Source organism: Leopardus geoffroyi, chromosome C1 (genome assembly GCF_018350155.1).
Source record: "Leopardus geoffroyi isolate Oge1 chromosome C1, O.geoffroyi_Oge1_pat1.0, whole genome shotgun sequence".
Classification (NCBI taxonomy): domain Eukaryota; kingdom Metazoa; phylum Chordata; class Mammalia; order Carnivora; family Felidae; genus Leopardus; species Leopardus geoffroyi.
Window position 1 is genome coordinate 21,554,278 of NC_059328.1, and position 19,106 is coordinate 21,573,383.

The following is a 19,106-nucleotide window of genomic DNA, read 5'->3' on the forward strand; positions in this document are numbered from 1 at the left end:
CAATGTTCAAGGTCAACTGTAGTAGTGATAGATCCAGTGCCTGACTTGACAAGGCTTAGTGAGGGGAGAGAATAGCAAACTGAGTACTACTGTGCTGAATTTGGCTGGGAGGAGGAGATCTGGGAAAGCTTTCCCCAAGCCAAGACTTTGTAACTGAAACCTGAAGAAGCAATAGAAGACCCCCCACACAAAGTTGTTGGGGGGGTGGGGGGAAGGGCTGTTTAGGCAGAGGCAAAGTCTTGAGGGTGGAGCCAATGTGCCGCAGACAGACCAAGAGCTGAAAGACCAGAAAGGCCAGTATGAAACCAGCCGGGTGGCAGCCTGAAGAGGCCACTGACTTCTGGTCTCACAGGCCTTGGATGTTCCTTTGCAGTACTTTTTTTTTTTTTTTTTTATAAAGCATAAGGGATGAAGAGTTATCTCCACCATGTATCAGCACACTTTTTCTGTAAAGAGGCCAGATGGTGTATATTTTAGGGTTTGTGGTCATATGGTATCTACTAGCCACTCAACTCTGCTGTTGCAAAACAGTAAGAGACAATATACAAACAAGGGAGTGTAGCTGTGTTCCAATAAAGTTTTACCTACAGACACTGAAATTGGAATTTCATATAATTTTCGCATGTCCTGAAATAGTATTATTTTGATTATTTTTAAAATCCTGCGAGCCATTTAAAAATGTGAAAACCAGGGGTGCCTGGGTGGCTCAGTCGGTTGGTCATCCGACCTTGGCTCAGGTCATGATCTCATGGTTCATGAGTTCGAGCCCCACATCGGGCTCTGTGCTGACAGTTCAGAGCCTGGAACCTGCTTTGGATTCTCTCTCTGCCCCTCCCCTGCTTGTGCTCTGTCTCTCAAAAATAAATAAACGTTAAAAATAATGATTTAAAAAAATGTGAAAACCAGGGGTGCCTGGGTGGCTCAATTGGTTAAGCGTCTGACTTCTGCTCAGGTCATGATCTCAATGGTTGGTGAGTTTGAGCCCTGAATCGGGCTCGCTGCTGTCAGCACAGAGTCTGCTTCGGCTCCTCTGTCCCCTCTTTCTATGTTCCTCACCTGTATACGTTCTCTCAAAAATAAATAAACATTTAAAAAATAAATAGTGTGAAAACTATTCTTTTTTTCTTTAATGTTTATTTTTGAGAGAGAGAGAGAGGGAGAGTGTGAGTAGGGGAGGGGCAGAGAGAGAGGGAGAAACAGAATCCAAAGCAGGTTCCAGGCTCCAAGCTGTCAGCACAGAGCCAGACCTGGGGCTCAAACTCACGAACTGACCCAGGAGATCATAACCTGAGCCGAAGCTGGACGGCTTAACCAACTGAGCCACCCGGGTATCTCATGTGAAAACCATTCTTTGAGCTGTAGTTTACTGGCCCCTGGCCTACATATTCAAGAGCAGTAAGAACTCAAACCAACTAAGGGATAGCCACAAACTGAATACCATTTACTCATTAAAATGTTGCATAGAGGGGCACCTGACTAGCTTGTCAACAGAGCATGTGACCCTTGATCTTGGGGTCACAAGTTCAAGCCCCATGTTGGGTGTGGAGCTTACTTAAAAAATAATGAATAATAATAAAAATAAAATGTTGCATAGGAATATTTATGATAATGTTTCACCTCTATGGTGTCCTTATCGCATGCCAGTCCCTATATAAAGCACTTAGCATGCATTAGCTCCTATTACTCATCATAGAAGCCAATGATGTAGGTAGTATTATTTTGCTCACTTTACAGATTAGAAAACAGAAACTCCAAGAGTCCCAGATCACATAGCGAGAAAATAGCAGAGTCAAAAGGTGAGCCCAGGTCTTCTGACAGGAATCAGGTCTCTGACTGCCCAGAATGCCCCAGGAGAAAGTCAACTATAGTGGAATCTGTTAGGAAAGACTTATTGGGAAAGTGAAGCTTTTTCATTTTGCTCATCCATATTTCCCTCTTTTCTTTTCTTTTCTTTTTTTTAGTTTTATTTAAATAATCTCTACACCCAATGTGGGGCTCAAACTCATAACCCCAATATCAAGAGTAACACACTCTTCTGACTGGGCCAGCCAGGCACCCCCATTTTTTCCCTATTTTCTATGAAAATATGGGATATATGAAAAAGTTAGATAATGGAGACACATAGTCACTGGAATACAAATGATGACAAAATCAGTCCCAGAAGACCACATTTTATATGATTCCTTTTATGTAAAATGTCCAGACAAGGCAAATCTATAGAGACAGAAAGCAGAAGAAAGCAGGTTAGTGGCTGCCTGGAGCTGGAGGTGGGAGCACCTTTATTTATTTACATTTGCAATATGAAATAGAAGCTGGGTGCAAACACACACACTCACACCAGCCTGGGGAGGGGGAGCTGGGACAAGGTCACTTGGCAGCTGGGCTGGACCCCAAACCCTTGGGCATAGGAAGGGGACCCCAGCCAGACCCCTGCCATTCCCCCACCTTGGGGTCTGTGGGAGGTACAGGGGGGTCTCAGTGAGTGCATCAGGGCCCCAAGTGAATGTCACCAGAGAGACCCCCTGGGACAGGGACTGCCAGTTCCCACAGAGCCAGCAGGACCAGGTAGAGGGTCCTCTAGCTCCCAGCCTAGGTCAAAGTGCAGGGTCCAGGGCAAGAGTCTGGACAAAGGCATGGCCCCCACTTGGGCCCTCCCCCAAAGTGGACCTGAGCTCAGTGTGGGTGTGGGCATTTACACCAGTGGCTGGGCCATGGTGGGTGGGGAGCGTGGGCATGCCCTACAAATGGGCATGAGAGATCTTTTGGGGGTGAAGGAAATGTCCTAAAAATACATTATCATCACAGTCGTACACTTCTATAAATTTATTAAAAATCATTGAGTTGTACGTTTAAAATGGGTAAGTTTTGTGGTATGTAAATTATACTTGAATAAGGATGTTAAAAAAAAAAAAAATTCAAGGGCTAAAAGGAGAATATACACAGCTAGGAGCCTGAGCTGTAATCAGTTTATGGAATAAGTTCTCTAATTTAGAAACTTGACCTTAGTGGATTTCCTGCATGCTGAGTTTCTGTGTATTAGCTGATTATGTCACTACCCCCCTCATTTAAGACCCTTCCGTGGCGCCTAACTAGTTTGGTTTAACATCCTGTAAGTCTCTGTGACTCACCATCCTTTTCGTTCTCAGGGCTCCAGCCACACTGGTCTTCTCTGTGCATCTCTGAAGCCACTACTCTCTCCTTGCCTCAGGGCCTCCAGAAAGTTCTTCCTTCTAGCTGGAAATGTTCTTTCTCAACAGGTTCTCCCCCTTTCCCATCATGGCTGCTTCTTCTTCATTCTTTACATCTCATCTCTAATGTTACTTCCTCAGGGAGGCCTTCCTTGACCTCCCCACCCCTCACTAGGTTAGCTCCCTCACACTCTGTTACACTCTTTCATGGCACCATCTACGAAGCAGCAGGACATCATCATAGTTGTTATTAATGCATTTACACTTGATGTAAAGTTAGTTGCTCAATATTTATATTCCCCAGCCAGAATGTCACCTGGGTGAGGGCATGGAACCTGTGTCTTATATATCACTTGCATCCTTGGGTGTCTGATGTAGTACCTGGCACTTAGTAGGCATTCAATACATTTGTAGAGCTCTTCATATGTCATGAAGTACTTATGTACATACATTTGCTATTTTTTTTATTTAAAAAAATTTTTTTAACGTTTATTCATTTTTGACACAGAGAGAGACAGAGCATGAATGGGGGAAGGTCAGAGAGAGAGGGAGACACAGAATCTGAAACAGGCTCCAGGCCCTGAGCTGTCAGCACAGAGCCCGACGCGGGGCTCGAACTCACGGAACGCGAGATCATGACCTGAGCCGGAGTCGGACGCCCAACCGACTGAGCCACCCAGGCGCCCCATTGCTGGTATTTATTAAGTACCTGCTATGTCCAAGCATATGGAGGTAGCAAGACAGTGTGCTCCTGTCCATTCTCAGAAGTAGGACAACAGTCTTCCCATTTATAGGTAGTCTAAGTTTACATAACTTGTAAGGAAGTTGCCTTCTGTAACTAAAATGGAACTCCTACTCAGGCCATAGACTCCCAACAGGATGGGTTTACTCCAGGGGGTGGAGGGGGCAGGGGAGGTGGTTCAGGGAAATTGATTTCGAGGGGCCATGAAGCTTTGGCATTTTAAGGGTGGAGGGGAAGAGAGTGTCAATTTGTCAGAAGATAAGAGGAAGTTTCTAACCTTCAGGTAGGCAGATAGAAGTATGGCTCTTCTCTCAAAACTGACCAAATCTGGGGGCACCTGGCTGGCTCAGTTGGTAGAGCATGCCACTCTTGATCTCAGGGTCATGAGTTTAAGTCTCATGTTGGGCACAGAGCTTACTTAAAAAAACAAAACCAAAAACAGCCAAAAAGGTCCCTGAGCTCCCCTAGGTTGGGATAAGTGACCACTGAAAAGAAACGATGGTCACATAAAAATTGTGTTTCTATACACTACTAATCCAAAAAGGAAATTAAGAAAACAATTCAATTTATAATAACATCAAAAAATAAAATACTTAGGAATAACATTAACCAAGGAGGTAAAACTAAACCAAGGATGAGTGTAACTTGTACACTGAAAACTACAAAACACTGCTGAGAGAAATTAAAGAAGACATAAATAAATGGAAACACATCCCATGTTCATGGGCTGGAAGACTTAATATTATTGTTGAGATGTCAATACTAGCCAAACCGATCTGTGGATTCAATACAATCCCTATAAAAATCCTAACACGTTTTTTGCAGAAATAGAAAACCCATCCTAAAATTCAGATGGAATCTCGAGACCCCTAATAGCCAAAATGTTTTTGTATTTTGTATCTTTTGTATCTTTTACAAAATACTGTTTGTAAAAGAACAAAGTTGGAAGAATACACTTCCTGATTTCAAAACTTCCTACAAAGCTATAGTAAGTAAAACAGTGTGGTATTGCTATAAAGACAGACATATAGTCCAGTGGAAAAGAATAGAGAATCCTTGTATCAAATCCTGGTATTAAACAATTAAAAACATTTTTTTTAATGTTTATTTTAGTTTTGAGAGAGAGACAGACAGAGCATGAGCAGGGGAGGGGCAGAGAGAGAGAGAGAGAGGAAGACACAGAATCGGAAGCAGGCTCCAGGCTCTGAGCTGTCAGCACAGAGCCCAATGTGGGGCTCAAACTCACAGACCATGAGATCATGACCTGGCTGATGTCAGATGCTTAACCAACTGAGCCATCCAGGTGCCCCTGAAAGCAGAGTTTCGAAGATAATTTTGTGCACCCATATTCATAGCAACATTATTCACAATAGCCAAAAAGTAGAAACAATCCAAATGCCCATCGGAGGATAAAGGGAAGAACAAAATGAATAAATATCCATGTCATGGAACATTACTTGGCCATTAAAAAGAATGAAGTACTGATACATGTTAGAACGTGGATGAACCTTGAGGACATTCTGCTAAGGGAAACAAGGCAGACTCACAAGGACAAATACCATGTGTTGATACCTAGAATGGTCAGATTCATAAAATAGGAGAGTGGTTACTAGGCACTGAAGGGGGGTGGTATGGGAAGTTACTGTGTAGTGGGCATTGAGTTCCAGCTGAGGATGATGACAAAGTTCTGGAGATGGACAGTGGTGATGGTTGCACAACCATGTCAATGTAATTAGTGCCATTCAAGTGCACACTGAGAGTAGTTAAAATGCTACATTTTCTGTTATATCTACTTTGCCACAATTTATTTTTTAATGTAAATTTAATTTTATTATTATCTTAAATATTTTATTTTTAAGTAATCTCCACACCCAATGTTGGGCTTGAACTTACAACCCTGAGACCAAGAATCATGTGCTTTACCAACTGACCTAGCCAGGCGCCCCTACCATAATGTTAAAAATTAAAAATTAAAAAATTAAGATTAAAATTTTTAAAGAAAAGAGAAGATGGTGAAGAGCAAGGTTTTGGGTGTGCCTAAGATATCTCCAGCACTGGGACTGGAAGCTGGTCACCAGCTCAGGGAGTTTGCCCTAAGTCGGCAAAACTGTGTGTATGCCAAGTGCCTGGTATACAGCACGTGCTCATAAGTGTAGCTACTAATGGTCCCCATCACAAACGAGAAGACTGAGGCCCAGAGAGGTCCTGTAGCCAATGGAAGCAGCTGACAGGACTCTGAGTTCTGTAAGGCAGGGAGGTGGTGCCAGTTGGAATATTAATAGTAATACTAGCTGGTATTTCTTGAGTACTTACTACATTCCAGACGTTATTCTTAGTCTTTTTGTGAGTATGGATTCTTTATTTACTCTTCACAACTCCTCTGTGAGTGAGGTCCCATTACTATCTCCCTTTTTCAGATGAAGAATCTGACGCTGAGACAGAGACCGATCCAAGTTCACAGAGCCAGCATAACTTGAATCTTGTCCACTCTGACTCCAAAAACAGAAACCCAGCCTTTTGGTTTGGTACTGGTGGTGGACAGTGGCTGAAGGGGTTTCTGGGGTGGGGGAATAGGTGACTCACTTGACCAAATCTAGTTTCAACCCAGATTTTTTTTTCTGGTTTCTTTTTCTTTCTTTTTTGCACCCACTGGCAGGACTTCCTCCTTTTCTCTCTTTGCCTCTTTTTTCTGATTCACTCCCCATCTGTTAGTGGGTTCTGGCTTCTGCAAATGTGATGCAGAAGATAGGGTAAGCTGTGGGGGAGGGGAGGTAGATACAAAAGGGTAGGCAGTCCTTAATAAACAAATATTTAAAAAAATTTTTAATGTTTATTTATTTAAAAAAAAATTTTTTTTTCAACATTTATTTATTTTTGGGACAGAGAGAGACAGAGCATGAACGGGGGGGGGGGGGTGCAGAGAGAGAGGGAGACACAGAATCGGAAACAGGCTCCAGGCTCTGAGCCATCAGCCCAGAGCCTGACGCAGGGCTTGAACTCACAGACCGCGAGATCGTGACCTGGCCGAAGTCGGACGCCCAACCGACTGCGCCACCCAGGCGCCCCAAATGTTTATTTATTTTTGAGAGAGAGGAGAGAGAAACAGGCAGACAGACACAGATGCATGCTCCAGGTTCTGAGCTGTCAGCACAGATGTGGGGCTTGAACTCACAAACCTCCAGATCATGACCTGAGCCAAAGTTGGATGCTTAACCGACTGAGTCACCCAGGGGCCCCAACAAATATGTTTTGAGAGCTATCTGGTATCAGGCAATATTCTAGAGGCTGAATAAAACAGACTTTGTCTCCGCCCTCAAGGAGATTCCATTACAGGGTTTATATGCATTTGAGTGACAGGTTAGGGCTAGAGAGGGGGATAGGGTAGAAAAGGAAGTGAGAGAGGGGAAGGAGAGTGGATACAGACAAGGAAGATGTGCCTGGTGTCAGTAAGGGCTATAAAGGGGATGTGAGAGAGAGTGACTGGGAGCAGACACAACTGGAGACAGTGAGGACAGGGCAGGCCTGGCTCAGCTGAGATGAGACCTGGAGCACAGAAAGGAGCCAGCTGAAGATGTGGGAGAAGAGCGTTATAGGATTCTGTGGGGAAACAGCACGGGCAAAGGTTATGAAACCCATGTGTCAGAGGCACTTGAGGAAGGCCAATGAAGCTGGAGCAGGGTGACAGAGAGAAAAGGAGTCAAGTGGAGATCCCAGAGCCAGTTCATGAATGGTCTTGTAGACCATGATGAGGAGTTCAAGGTTAATTCTAAGGGGAAGAGAGGCCATTGGAGTAGTAAACAGTGAAGGCTGGGAGGCAGCATGGCAGGAAGTGGGGAGACCAATCAGGAGGTTCTGGCTGTAAGGCAGCAGAGGCAGGTGATGATGGTGGTGTGGACCAGGTGGGGTTCAGAGAGGAGGCGGTATCAGAGGGGTCTCTGGGAGGCGACTGAGTGATGGAAGTATCATTCTCTGAGGTGGAAGAGGTAAGAGGTGGGGGAAGGGAGGATCTAAGGTGAGATAGGGTAGAAATGAGTCAGGGTGGACATGCTGACTTTGCAGTCAGGCAGCTGGAGGCACTGTTCCAGGCTGGAAGCGGATGCCTGGGAGGCGAGACCAGACACTGCTATCTGGGACCCACAGGCCACACCTCTTTACAGATGGACAATGTAGAGCCCAGAAGAGGTCTGACATTTGGGTTTGTTTTCATTTTTTTTGAAATTGGTTATTGACACTTACATATCCAGAGACATCAAATAAAACTTAGGATTTCTACCTCCTCTTCCAAATTGGGCAAGCCACACTGGGCCCACATTCTGGTTCCACGGCAGACTGGTAGGGGAGCTGCTGCCCCTCCAGATCGGGCACAAACTCTCCAGCTGGTCCAACCCCAGCAGGCCTGCTCAACGTCTGGTCCTGGTGGCACTGATTTCAACCTCTGGTATGGGTAGGAGGTGACACCAGAGAAAGGGAAAAAGTTGTCCTGGCACAAAGCCTGGACTTTGGATGGATTCATTGGAAGTGGCAGCTTTCCTGTGTCTCAGCCTCGCAATGCCACCTAATTTCACTGAGCCTGTCTTGCCTCTTCCGAGACATGGGGCTAACACTTGCTAGCTAGAATTTCATCTCTGGGAAAGCTCCTAGCACATTGGCAGACACAGAGAAGGGGCTCAAGCAGTGTTTGCTCCTTTCAATCTGATGAGCAACTAGTCTCAGGAAATCAGAATGGCTGGGTCATAGCATAGGCTGAGGTAAAAAGTCCAGATTCTGGAGATGCTGAGTGGCTCAGTCCATTAAGCATCTGACTTTTGATTTCAGCTCAGATATGATCTTGCAGTTGGTGGATTCCAGACCCATGCTGGGCTCTGTGCTGACAGCGTGGAGTCTGCTTAGGATTCTCTCTCTCTCTCTGTCCTCCCCCAGCTCTCTCTCGAAAATAAATAAATAAACATTAAAGAAAAACAAAAGTCCAGATTCTGGCTCTACCACTTACCAACTATGCAACCTTAGTTGTCCTATTTGTAAGATGGGGACACTAAGACATGGCACTCAGCAAGGATTAGATTGGTTCTTACACCTGGATGGCCATTAGAGTCTTCTAGGGACATTTTAAAAAATATTTGGGGCACCTGGGTGGCTCAGTAGGTTGAGCATCTGTCCGACTTTGGCTCAGGTCATGACTTCATGGTTCATGGGTTCAAGCCCCACGTTGGGCTCTGTGATGACAGCTCGGAGCCTAGAGCCTGCTTGGGATTCTGTGTCTCCCTCTCCCTCTCTGCCCCTCCCCAGCTCGTGCTCTCTCTTTCTCTCAAAAATAATAAACTCAAAAAACATTTTTTTAACAAAAAATGTTCATATCTGGGCTCTATCCTCGGAGATCTCATCTGAATTCATGTGGGGTGGGGCCCTGGTATGGGTATTTTATAAAATCTCCACAAGTGATTCTACGTGCAGCCAAGAATAGGAGCTCTACAGTAGAGAGATAATTAAGAGCATGGGCTCTGCAGCACAATTGCCTATGTTCAAATCCAACCAAGCCATTAAATAGATGTATAAATGTGGGCAAGTTCTTAACCTCTCATGTTAAACTGGGTTAATAAAAGGACCTGGGAGGTTGTATAGACCTTAAGTGCTTAGAGCAGTGTGTGGCAGCTAGCAAGCCCTTGGCAGGCCTGGACATCAGCACTCCTCAGTTGCCCTGCTATTTCCAAAATGACTGCAAACACTGCAGGCCTATGTCCAGCTCACACTCATGGTCTCCCCACCCAGGCCTGGATACCTTGAACATCCCTCTCCTAACCCTGTTAGCTGTCCCTCCCCCTGCCAAATTATTTTTATTTTTGTCCCTTCTATTGTTCAGCCTTTTTTATTCCCCCCCCAAATTAACAGAATTATCCCCCAAACAAAATTGTCTGCTGAAAAATCAGAGAGACCCCCCAAGGATGCTAGAGGGGAGGGCAGAGCTGAGTGGCCATTCAAGTGTCTCATATTAAAAAATAAGAAGGAGAAGAAAAACCGCCATCAATGTTTAGGAAACAATGTTTAGTGGGGGACAAAAGCACAACACGGAACTGTACATTGAAGATAATTCATCCAGGTAAAGAAAAAAAAATACATAGAAAAAGATTGAAAGGAAATATGCTAGATGCTAAAGAAACACTTTTTTCTCTGCTTCTCCATCCTCTTATGCACGTTACAATTTTGTATAGTGAATGTGTAATTCATAGGAAAAACAACTAAGTGAAAAAATAAAAAAGGAAAGCCTTCACATGACTTTCTTTCCTCTTAAAAAAAAATTATTTATTTATTTTGAGAGAGAGAGAGACAGCATGAGTGTGGGTGGGGCAGAGAGAGAGAGAGGGAGAGACAGAATCCCAAGCAGGCTCCACACTGTCAGCACAGAGCCCAACGTAGCACTTGAACTCACGAACCATGGCTGAAACCAAGAGTTGGACACTTAACCAACTAAGCCACCCAGGCACCCTTTCTTTCCTCTTAATCTTCTAATTGCCTTATGTCTTAGTTCCTCCTATCACAAATTTTTAATTTTCTTAAATTTTACTTATTTTTAAAAGATTTTAAATTTAAATCTTTTTAAAAGTAATCTCTACATCCAATGTGGGGCTTGAACTCACAATTCCAAGATCAAGAGTCACACACTCTTACCAACTGAGCCAGCTAGGCACCCCCTCTATCGAAAAATTTTAAAGAATGGTCTCCACTGGCTGGTTCTTTCATTTCTCCCATTGACTACTTGATCCACTACAATCTGGCCTCCTCCTTAACTCTGGAGGTGACTCCACCCTGGAAGGATCAGCAATGAACTCTTAATTGCCAAATCCAGGGGCTTTTCCTTTTTCTTTGCCAGAGCTTTGTGCAGTATCAGACATGATTGGTGCTGTCTCCTTTCTGTAAGCTCCCTGCTTGCCATCTGGGCTTCCTTTCTCCCCTTTGTCCACGGACCTAATTTTCTGACCACTTCTGGTTGGTCTCTGCAGATTCCTTTCAGCTTAATGTTCCCTAGGTTTGGACATCTAGCCCCGTCCTCTCTGCACACTCTTCTTGGGTGGCCTCATCCACTCTTGGCCTATATGATTCCATTTACATGACAGCTCCTATATCCCAGCCCTCGCCTCTTGCCTCGGGTAAGTCAATCCAAATTCCTTCTGAATACCTTCATTTGGATGTCCCTCAAACAACTCACACTGAACAAGTCTAAACCGACTCATCATTTCTACTTTCCCTCAACCCCAACCAACTCTTCCTGCTTTATTCCTTCCCTGGAAGTCATCATTGTCTCATTCTTTCCCTCATTCTCCCCATGTCTAGTTGGTCACTAATACCTGTTGGTTCCAATTTGAAACTGTGTCTGGAACCCATCAGCTCCCTGCTGATATGTTTTCCTCTGCCCTGCAGGAGGCCCCCTCTTTCCTGCCTGGATCATAGTAGTCTCCCTGACATAGCTTCCATTTCCTGATCTTTCTCCTCCCCAGTCCATACCTTATAATTTTTCTGATTATTCATTCCTTCAGTCAGTCAACAAACATTTGCTATGCACAAACTCTGCTCCAAATACTATGAGGGGTAAATCATACAGATTGACCCAAAATAGGTAAATAATCTAGGGGATTTCTCTCTTTCTTCTTTAAAGATTTTATTTATTTTGTTATTTATTTATTTTTTGGAGAGAGAGAATGCAAGCAGAGGGAGGAGTGGAGGGAGACGGTGAGAGAGAATCCCAAGCAGTCTCCATGCCCAGCTTGAGCCCTACATGGGGCTTGATCCCACAACTGCAAGATCATGACCTGAGCTGAAATCAAGAGTTGGACACAACTTGGGGCGCCTGGGTGGCTCGGTCGGTTAAGCATCCGACTTCGACTCAGGTCATGATCTCGCGGTCCGTGAGTTCGAGCCCCGCGTCGGGCTCTGTGCTGACAGCTCAGAGCCTGGAGCCTGCTTCGGATTCTGTGTCTCCCTCTCTCTGAGCCCCTGTTCATGCTCTGTCTCTCTCTGTCTCAAAAATAAATAAACGTTAAAAAAAAAAAAAAAAAAGAGTTGGACGGAACTGACTGAGCCACCAAAGTACCTCAAAGTGCCTAAAATCACAAGCCACCAAAGTGCCTAAAACCACAAAAGATTTTATTTTTTTAAAGTAATCTCCATACCCAACATGGGGCTCAAACTTACAACCCCAAGATCAAGAGTCACGTGTTCTGCTGAATGAGCCAGCCAGGCACCCCTCCAGGGGATTTCAAATTATGGGACTGCTACAAAAGTAAGCAGGGGGATTGAAAGAAAGTAGGGCATGGGGAGAGGAGTTCTCTCAGAGGTGGTCTTTGCCCTGGAATAGTCCCCCCAGATCAACATGACAGTTGTCCTGATGGAACTGGGGCAGCGATGATAGAGAAGAATGTGGCTGGGACACAACATCAGGTTGGGAGCCAGGAAAGGCCTGTGAGGAATGAAGGATGAGAATGAGCTCTGGAGAGCTGAAAGAGGCACTTTCCAGGTAGAGGGAAGAGCTAGTGATAAGGCCTAGAGAGTTCCCAGCACACAAAGGAGCCCAGGATGTCTGGTCTGGGGCACAGTAAGGGGTGGAAGGAGGAGGGCAGGAAGATCATGCCTGGGGGCCCTGGTTAGGGGACTGGGTTTTATTCTAAGTGGAATGGGAGGCTATTAAAGGGTTTTTGGCAAGGAAGTCACATTTGACTTTGTCTCTTCAAAAGATTACTCCCTCTAGGTGCATAGGGTGGAGTGCATCTGGGGTTGAGGTGGACAGTGTGGCTGAGACTGCAGTGGCCTGGTCAAGCCCTGTGGGCTGGGTTGGGTGTTAGCAGTGCAGTCGGAGAGAACATAAGCCTTCTTTGGGTCCCGAATACCTGCAGGCTGGCTTTGTACTCCTTATGACAACATCTGGTTCTAGCCTCCCTCTTCAGCCCAGCTCCCATCATTTCTTGTCTTTGCACCTGCTGTACTTTTTGGAATGCTCTTCCTCACTTTCCCTTTGATGGACTAGTCATTCCTGAGGCCAGGCTCAAATACCCCCTCCTCTCTAAAGCTGTTCAGGAATTTTCCAGGGAGAGCTCTTTGAACTTTTTCAGTGCCTAGTTTGTATCTCTAGGATAACATCTAACACACTGTACTGTCTTGTATGTTTACAATTCTGTCTCTGAAGAAGGTGAACAAGAGTTTCTGGAAGGTAAGGACAGTTCAGTGAGTGTTCAGTGGGTGTTCAATGCATGATCAAAAGATACAGATGGTCCCACTATGGAATAGTTCACATAGGTCCAGACTCCAGTCATGACCAGCCCCTATTATATTCAAAATCATCTGATAATGTGTAAGTCCTTGATCATAAGAACAGGTACCAATGTGGGCACTAAGTCTCCTTATTTTGATACTGGAAACAGCCCTGAGAGGTTGGCACAGTGGGAAAATCATCTCTATTTTACAGAAGAGTAAACCAAGGCTTAAGAGAGGTGAGACTTGGGGCGCCTGGGTGGCTTAGTGGGTTGAGCATCTGACTCTTGATTTGGCTCAGGTCATGATCTCACCATTGGTGAGACTGAGCCCTGAGTGGGGCTCTGCATTGACAGATTCTCTCTCTCCCTCTCTGCCCCTCCCCCACTCAGGCTCTCTGTCTTTCTCTCTCTCTCAAAATAAATAAATAAACACTTTTTAAAAAAAGAGAGAGGTGAGACTTGGTCAACATCCCTGAGCCCCCAAATTCAGTTTTATCGTTGACCCCTGGGCATTCTTACCTGTCCTTGAATCAAGAACTTGTAAGACTTCCTGTCACCTCTTCCTGGTGGTGGAGGGGACATGACAGGAGGAGGCAAGACAGAGGAATCAATTCTCCTACCCCCTTAAAAAAAGTGCCCATACCACCACCTCATTTGTTCCTAATAAGAGGAACCATCTCAGCGGTTACAACCATGGACTCTGGAGAAGGAAGGGCCTGAATTGAGACCCTGCCTATGCCATTTAAGGTTATGTGACCTTGAGGAATTAACTAATTCTCTTACCCCCCTGTTTTGTTTTATCTGTAAAACGGGAGTGAAAAGAAGCTACTTAGTAGGGTCGCTGGGAATATTATAGGAGACAAAAGCATCTTCCCCAACGCTTGGCCATACAGAAAGGTTTTAATACTTGCTAATGACTGTTACTGGCTCCTAGAAATTTCCTAAGCACTTTTCAAGTATCACCTCTTAACACTCACGACAACCTTATACCTTACACGAAATGCAGGTTTGGAGCTGTTAATAATACCCCTAAAGAAGTTAAGACTTGAATCCATAACCTCACTACCAGGCAAGGCTTGGCAAATGCGTGGGTCAGAGAATGCAAGCAGCTTGCTCAAGGACTCGTGACCAGTTACTGACTCTATACTCAACCAGATCTTTGATTCCGAATTGATAGTGGGGCATTACTTCTGAAGGTCTGTAATAAAACTGGATTTGGGGAGGTGAAATGGGCAGTCCTCCAGAGGAGTCGAGAGACCTGCCTTTGCCCCTGATTGCGGATGAGATGAACCTTTAATTTAGACCTCCTTTTCCTCACCTTGAAGTTGGGGAAGAAGAGTTATTAGGGTCCCCAGAGCCCTTCCCAATACTGACTCTCCAGAGCAAAAGACCCCTTCTCAGGTAAAGGTTCATTCAAATTCCTCCGGCTGAGATTCATCCTCCGTGGGGCCTGCAATAAGGACGCGTCCCCTTTAAGGCGCCAGCTCGCCGGCGGCGGCGGCCGGAAGTGTTGAAGCTCGGCCTGGCGGCGGCGGTGGCAGTAGCGGCCGTGGCGGCCTCTGCGCATGCTCCGTCGCCCGCCCGCCCTGGCCGCTCGCCGCCCGCCCGCCCGACGGAGACGGTGAGGAGGGGGAGGGGTGGGCGCGCGGGCGCGGGCGCGGGGTGGGGTGGGGGCGGGGGGGCGGGCGCGGGGGCCGCGCGGCGGCCGGCGAGGGCGGGCGGGCGCGCAGGGGGCGGGGGGCTGCTGCCTCCGCGGGCGCCTCCCCACGCCCTGTGCGTGCCGCCGCCGCCGCCGGGGAGCGAGCGGACGTCGCGGCGCCGCGGGGGGGTGGGGGGACGCTGCCGCTGGGTCCGCCCGAGCAGCCGGGCCGCCCCCAGCGCGGCCGGCCGCGCCGCCCGGGCTCGGCCCCTGGCCGAGGGCGGCGGGCGCCGGCGAGCGGGGCGCTGGGGGGGCCCAGCGCCCCCGGACCGAGGGCCCCGGAAGTCCTAGGCTGAGGGGCCCAGAGGGGCCGGAGCGGCTCCGGACTGAGAGGCCCGGACGCCCAGGACCCCGACGAGGGGTCCGGGGATCCCGGGGTATCCCTAGAGGCGGGGCCCGGGGAGCAGCTGGCCCTTGGATACAGAGCTTGGGAGGGGCCTGGGTCGCGCTCGGCCGGGGGTGGGGTGGGGGAGGTGGAGGGAAGTAGGGGGTGGGTACGAAAGGTGAAGGAAGCCTGCACGCCCGCCCGAGAGGAGACCCTTGGAAGCTTGGCGGGAGAGAAAGAGCGGAGAGTGGGTTCTGCGGAGGGAAGGAGGCCCGAGTTTCACCCGAGGGGCGCATTAGAGGCCTCGGCCTTTCAGTCCAGGGGAAAAGAGGCAGGTGCTGTTCCGAAGGCGTGGTGACAGTATGGGTAGTGTGAGCAGGGGACGAGGAAGAAGAGCTCCAGGGGAAAGTGAACAGGCCTCTGCCTTCCCGGAGATGAGGGGGCGGTAGGAAGACGCCTCAGCCTCCTCAAGTAGGAAGGGGAAGGGTCCAAACCTGTGAGGGAATGAGAGACTGAGGATCTTCTGAAGTATATAGGTAGAGAACGGAACAGTCTGGTATGTCAGGGGGTGGGAAAACCCGTGTTTTGGAGGACCGGAGAGAAGACAATTGAGGGGAAGAAATGACATTTCTGCTTTCAGAAATGACAGGGGAATTGGCCAGCTGTCTCCTAATTGAGGGGCAGGAACGGTGAGAGCAGAATCTTACCTGAGAGTCCTGGAGAGTGATGCACCAGACCAGACTAAGGCGTGTCAAGCCTTGACCTAGTAGAGGTGGGGGGCGGGGGCGGTGCAGGGCTTGACCGTCCAAGGAACAGGAGGAGGTCTGAATTCTCTTAAGATGAGAGAAATCTCAAAAGTACTTCCTAACAGACACAGAAAGGGCCTTGTTTGGTGTCTATTTAGGAGAACCAAGAACTGGGTTTCCTCAACCTAGGGATTGGGGAAAGGGAGGATCAGATCGTTCTAGACTCTCAGAGGGATTCTTCTCCCTTGCCTCTGGTAATGCTACCAAAGTGCTTTTGGAGGACCTTTTCATTAAATGTTTGGACTGTCTTCCCTAATTCGTAAGCCTTTTATCAATTATGGATATTTAATATATACTTAGTATATACTGACTTGATGACTTTTTTCATTAGTCATGAGTCAACCATTCATATTTACCTCAACAAACATATATTAAGTAGCTAATTTGTACTCAACTTCATTGGGTTAGCTTGGGCCCTAAATTGCTCTTGTCCTAGGCAGAAGTCCCCTAGAGTCTAGTGTGATGACGCTTCAAAGAACCCTTTATCCCATCGCTTCCGCAAACACCTATATAGTAGTCTTCAATATGTGACCTGTCCCAAACTTCATTTGCTTTGGCTCTGTCCCTCACAGTGGTCCTGTGTAGCCTTCTTGTTGGCTTTATTACATTTGATAGCACCCTGGATCACCTACTGAATGCATGAGAAGGAATAAAGAAGGAAAAAATCAAGGAGTTTTGGCCTCAAGTAATAAAGTTTTAATTTTATTGATTATATTGATGATTATATAATTTATTATAACTTGGGAATTTCGTAATAGACTACACAATCTACAAAAATTATAATACAGTATGGAATAAATACATTCTGGGGTTAGAAAGTTTCAGGGTATCTATTTCTTTTACCTTTTCCACTATCAACTCCGATGTCCCTGCAATCATGTGACACTCATGATTTTGCCACGTTTTAAACGTTAGTTTTCAGGGGTGCCTGGCTGGCTTAGTCGATGGAGCGTGGAGCTCTTGGTCTCGGGGTCATGAGGTTGAGCCCTGTGTTGGGTATAGAGATTACTTTAAAAAAAAAAAAAAAAAGAAACCTTTGTTTTCAGAACACAAAAAATGAATTTAATCTCGAGTAGGTCAGATGTCATTTGTTTAGTTTTCCAATAGTTATGTCAATGGTCATGTGCTTACTCTTGATCAAGGTGTCTTTTTTGTCTTTGAAAAGAACTACAAAATAATTATTTTCACGTGGATGTGACATCTTTCCTTTATGTGTGTTCCCCTAGAATTACAGTGTTGTGTGATTACACAGTGAATACTCTAAGGCCCCTTCCATGAAATACCCAAAGGAGCAGCTCTGTCATCTTGCCTCAGGAGTTTTTGTTGCTATAAACAAGAGCCACTTTTCAGCTCATACTCACCTCAAAGAGATGACCTTTCAGTTAGCCAGTGTAGTCTGTAGAGTCTGGTTTCAGGTTACTTGTTAAGAATGTGGTATTTAGGGTAATGAGATATATTCAACCTAAACTTGCTTCTCTAAAGAATGTTAGAGTTGCCATGTTGGATCAGACCTGTGTCTCTTACTGACACTGAGAGACATATTGTGGATGATTGTAATTATCTTCTCGGATAAACTCAGAAGGTTAGAGAACATTCCTCTTGGGTTCTAAGGAGTAGGAGGGCTAAGGAGTAAAATATGAGTTCCTATTGAGGAAAGTATTAATAAAGTAGTTAGTTAACCACTTATTCAGAGTATTGTAGAGAGGACTCAACCTTAGGGTAGAAGGTTAAAACTAGAAGCATCCTTCTAATTCTCCTCCTCTAACCCATTTATTTACTTAAGCTACTTAAAAAATTTTAAACCGGGGCGCCTGGGTGGCGCAGTCGGTTAAGCATCCAACTTCAGCTAGGTCAAGATCTCCCGGTTCGGGAGTTCGAGCCCCGCGTCAGGCTCTGGCCTGATGGCTCAGAGCCTGGAGCCTGTTTCCTATTCTGTGTCTCCCTCTCTCTCTGCCCCTCCCCCGTTCATGCTCTGTCTCTCTCCGTCCCAAAAATAAATAAACGTTGAAAAAAAAAAATTAAAAAAAAAAAATTTTAAACCACTGTTTTAATTTTTTTTTTTTAACATTTATTTATTTTTGAGAGACAGAGAGAGGCAGAGCATGAGCAGGGGAGGAGGAGAGAGAGAGAGGGAGACACAGAATCCGAAACAGGCTCCAGTCTCTGAGCTGTTTGTTAGCACAGAGCCTGACGCGGGGCTTGAACCCACGAACTGCGAGACTATGACCTGAGCTGAAGTCGGACGGTCAACTGAATGAGCCACCCAGGCACCCCTAAAACACTGTTTTAGAATAATAATTTCACAAGTTTGTTACATGCTAAAGTATTATATGTTTTAAATTCATTAAATATGTAATAATAACAGAATAGTGCTTGACAATAAATGTCCAACAAATGTTAGCCGTGATTATTTTAATTCAAGCTTTATTTATTTATTTATTTATTTACTTACTTACTTATTTAGAGGGAGAAGCAGAGGGAGACAGAGAATCTTAAGGAGGCTCTGCGCTGTTGCAGATCAAGCTCCAAGCTTGATCCCAAGACCCTGGGATCATGACCTGAGTCAAAATCAAGAGTCGGATGTTCAACTGACTGAGCTACCCAGGCACTCCCAAGCTACATTTTAATGGTTCAAAATTTGAAGATACCTATTGGTTCAATTATTGTAGGATTTGATAGCATTTGTTATGCCTCATTGTATCCCTTTTTGTCTTTTTCTAGACTCTAAGATCCTAATTGTTTTGATTCTACTGTTGGCAGCCAGCTGAACCAGTCCATTGATTTTGTTTTAAAACAGTTTTTTTAATGTTTATTTATTTTTGAGACATAGAGAGACAGAGTGTGAGCAGGGGAGAGGCAGAGAGAGAGGGAGATACAGAATCTGAAACAGGCTCCAGGCTCTGAGCTGTCAGCACAGAACCTGATGTGGGACCCGAACCCACGAACTGCAAGATCATGACCTGAGCCGAAGTGGGGCGCCTAACCAACTGAGCCACCCAGGCGCCCCTCATTGATTCTGTTTTTTATCCCTAGTTTTAAACCTTTAAATTATAGAAGTACAGATAGTGTACTGTAATATCTTACAATTAATTTTTTTCTCTAGTATG

At 45.9% G+C, this 19,106-nt stretch overlaps 2 protein-coding genes across 9 annotated transcripts in view; one reads left to right on the forward strand and one right to left on the reverse strand.

Moving 5' to 3' along the window:
* Positions 1-14,641: 14,641 nt before the first annotated feature.
* On the reverse strand, positions 14,642-16,878 carry LOC123599911 (basic proline-rich protein-like). Its single transcript, XM_045482387.1, has 4 exons — positions 16,843-16,878; positions 15,901-16,026; positions 14,857-15,415; positions 14,642-14,691 (listed from the first exon to the last, which is right to left on the reverse strand). Exons 1-4 carry the CDS (start codon positions 16,876-16,878, stop codon positions 14,642-14,644), a joined length of 771 nt encoding a protein of 256 aa, XP_045338343.1.
* Positions 14,674-19,106, forward strand: part of GMEB1 (glucocorticoid modulatory element binding protein 1) — a 38,278-nt gene continuing 33,845 nt past the window's right edge. The window contains exons 1-2 of one of the 8 annotated variants that reach the window (XM_045476343.1): positions 15,132-15,245; positions 16,572-16,684. The gene's annotated coding sequence lies outside the window, so the exon portion shown is untranslated. Of the gene's footprint in view, positions 14,791-15,131; positions 15,246-15,355; positions 16,685-19,106 lie in introns of those variants that run through there. The other 7 variants (XM_045476341.1, XM_045476342.1, XM_045476346.1 and 4 more) reach the window with 7 other exon arrangements.

Bases quoted from the DNA above. Each gene is read 5' to 3' on its own strand.
- LOC123599911 (XM_045482387.1), bottom strand. From the start codon at position 16,878: ATGATTGCAGGGACATCGGAGTTGATAGTGGAAAAG. The intron at 15,416-15,900 runs GTAAGATTCTGC...TCTCCCGCCAAG, and splicing joins TCACTCTCCAGGACTCTCAG to CTTCCAAGGGTCTCCTCTCG. The intron at 14,692-14,856 runs GCCCGCCCCCCC...CGCCGCCGCCAG, and splicing joins GGCCGCCGCGCGGCCCCCGC to GCCGAGCTTCAACACTTCCG.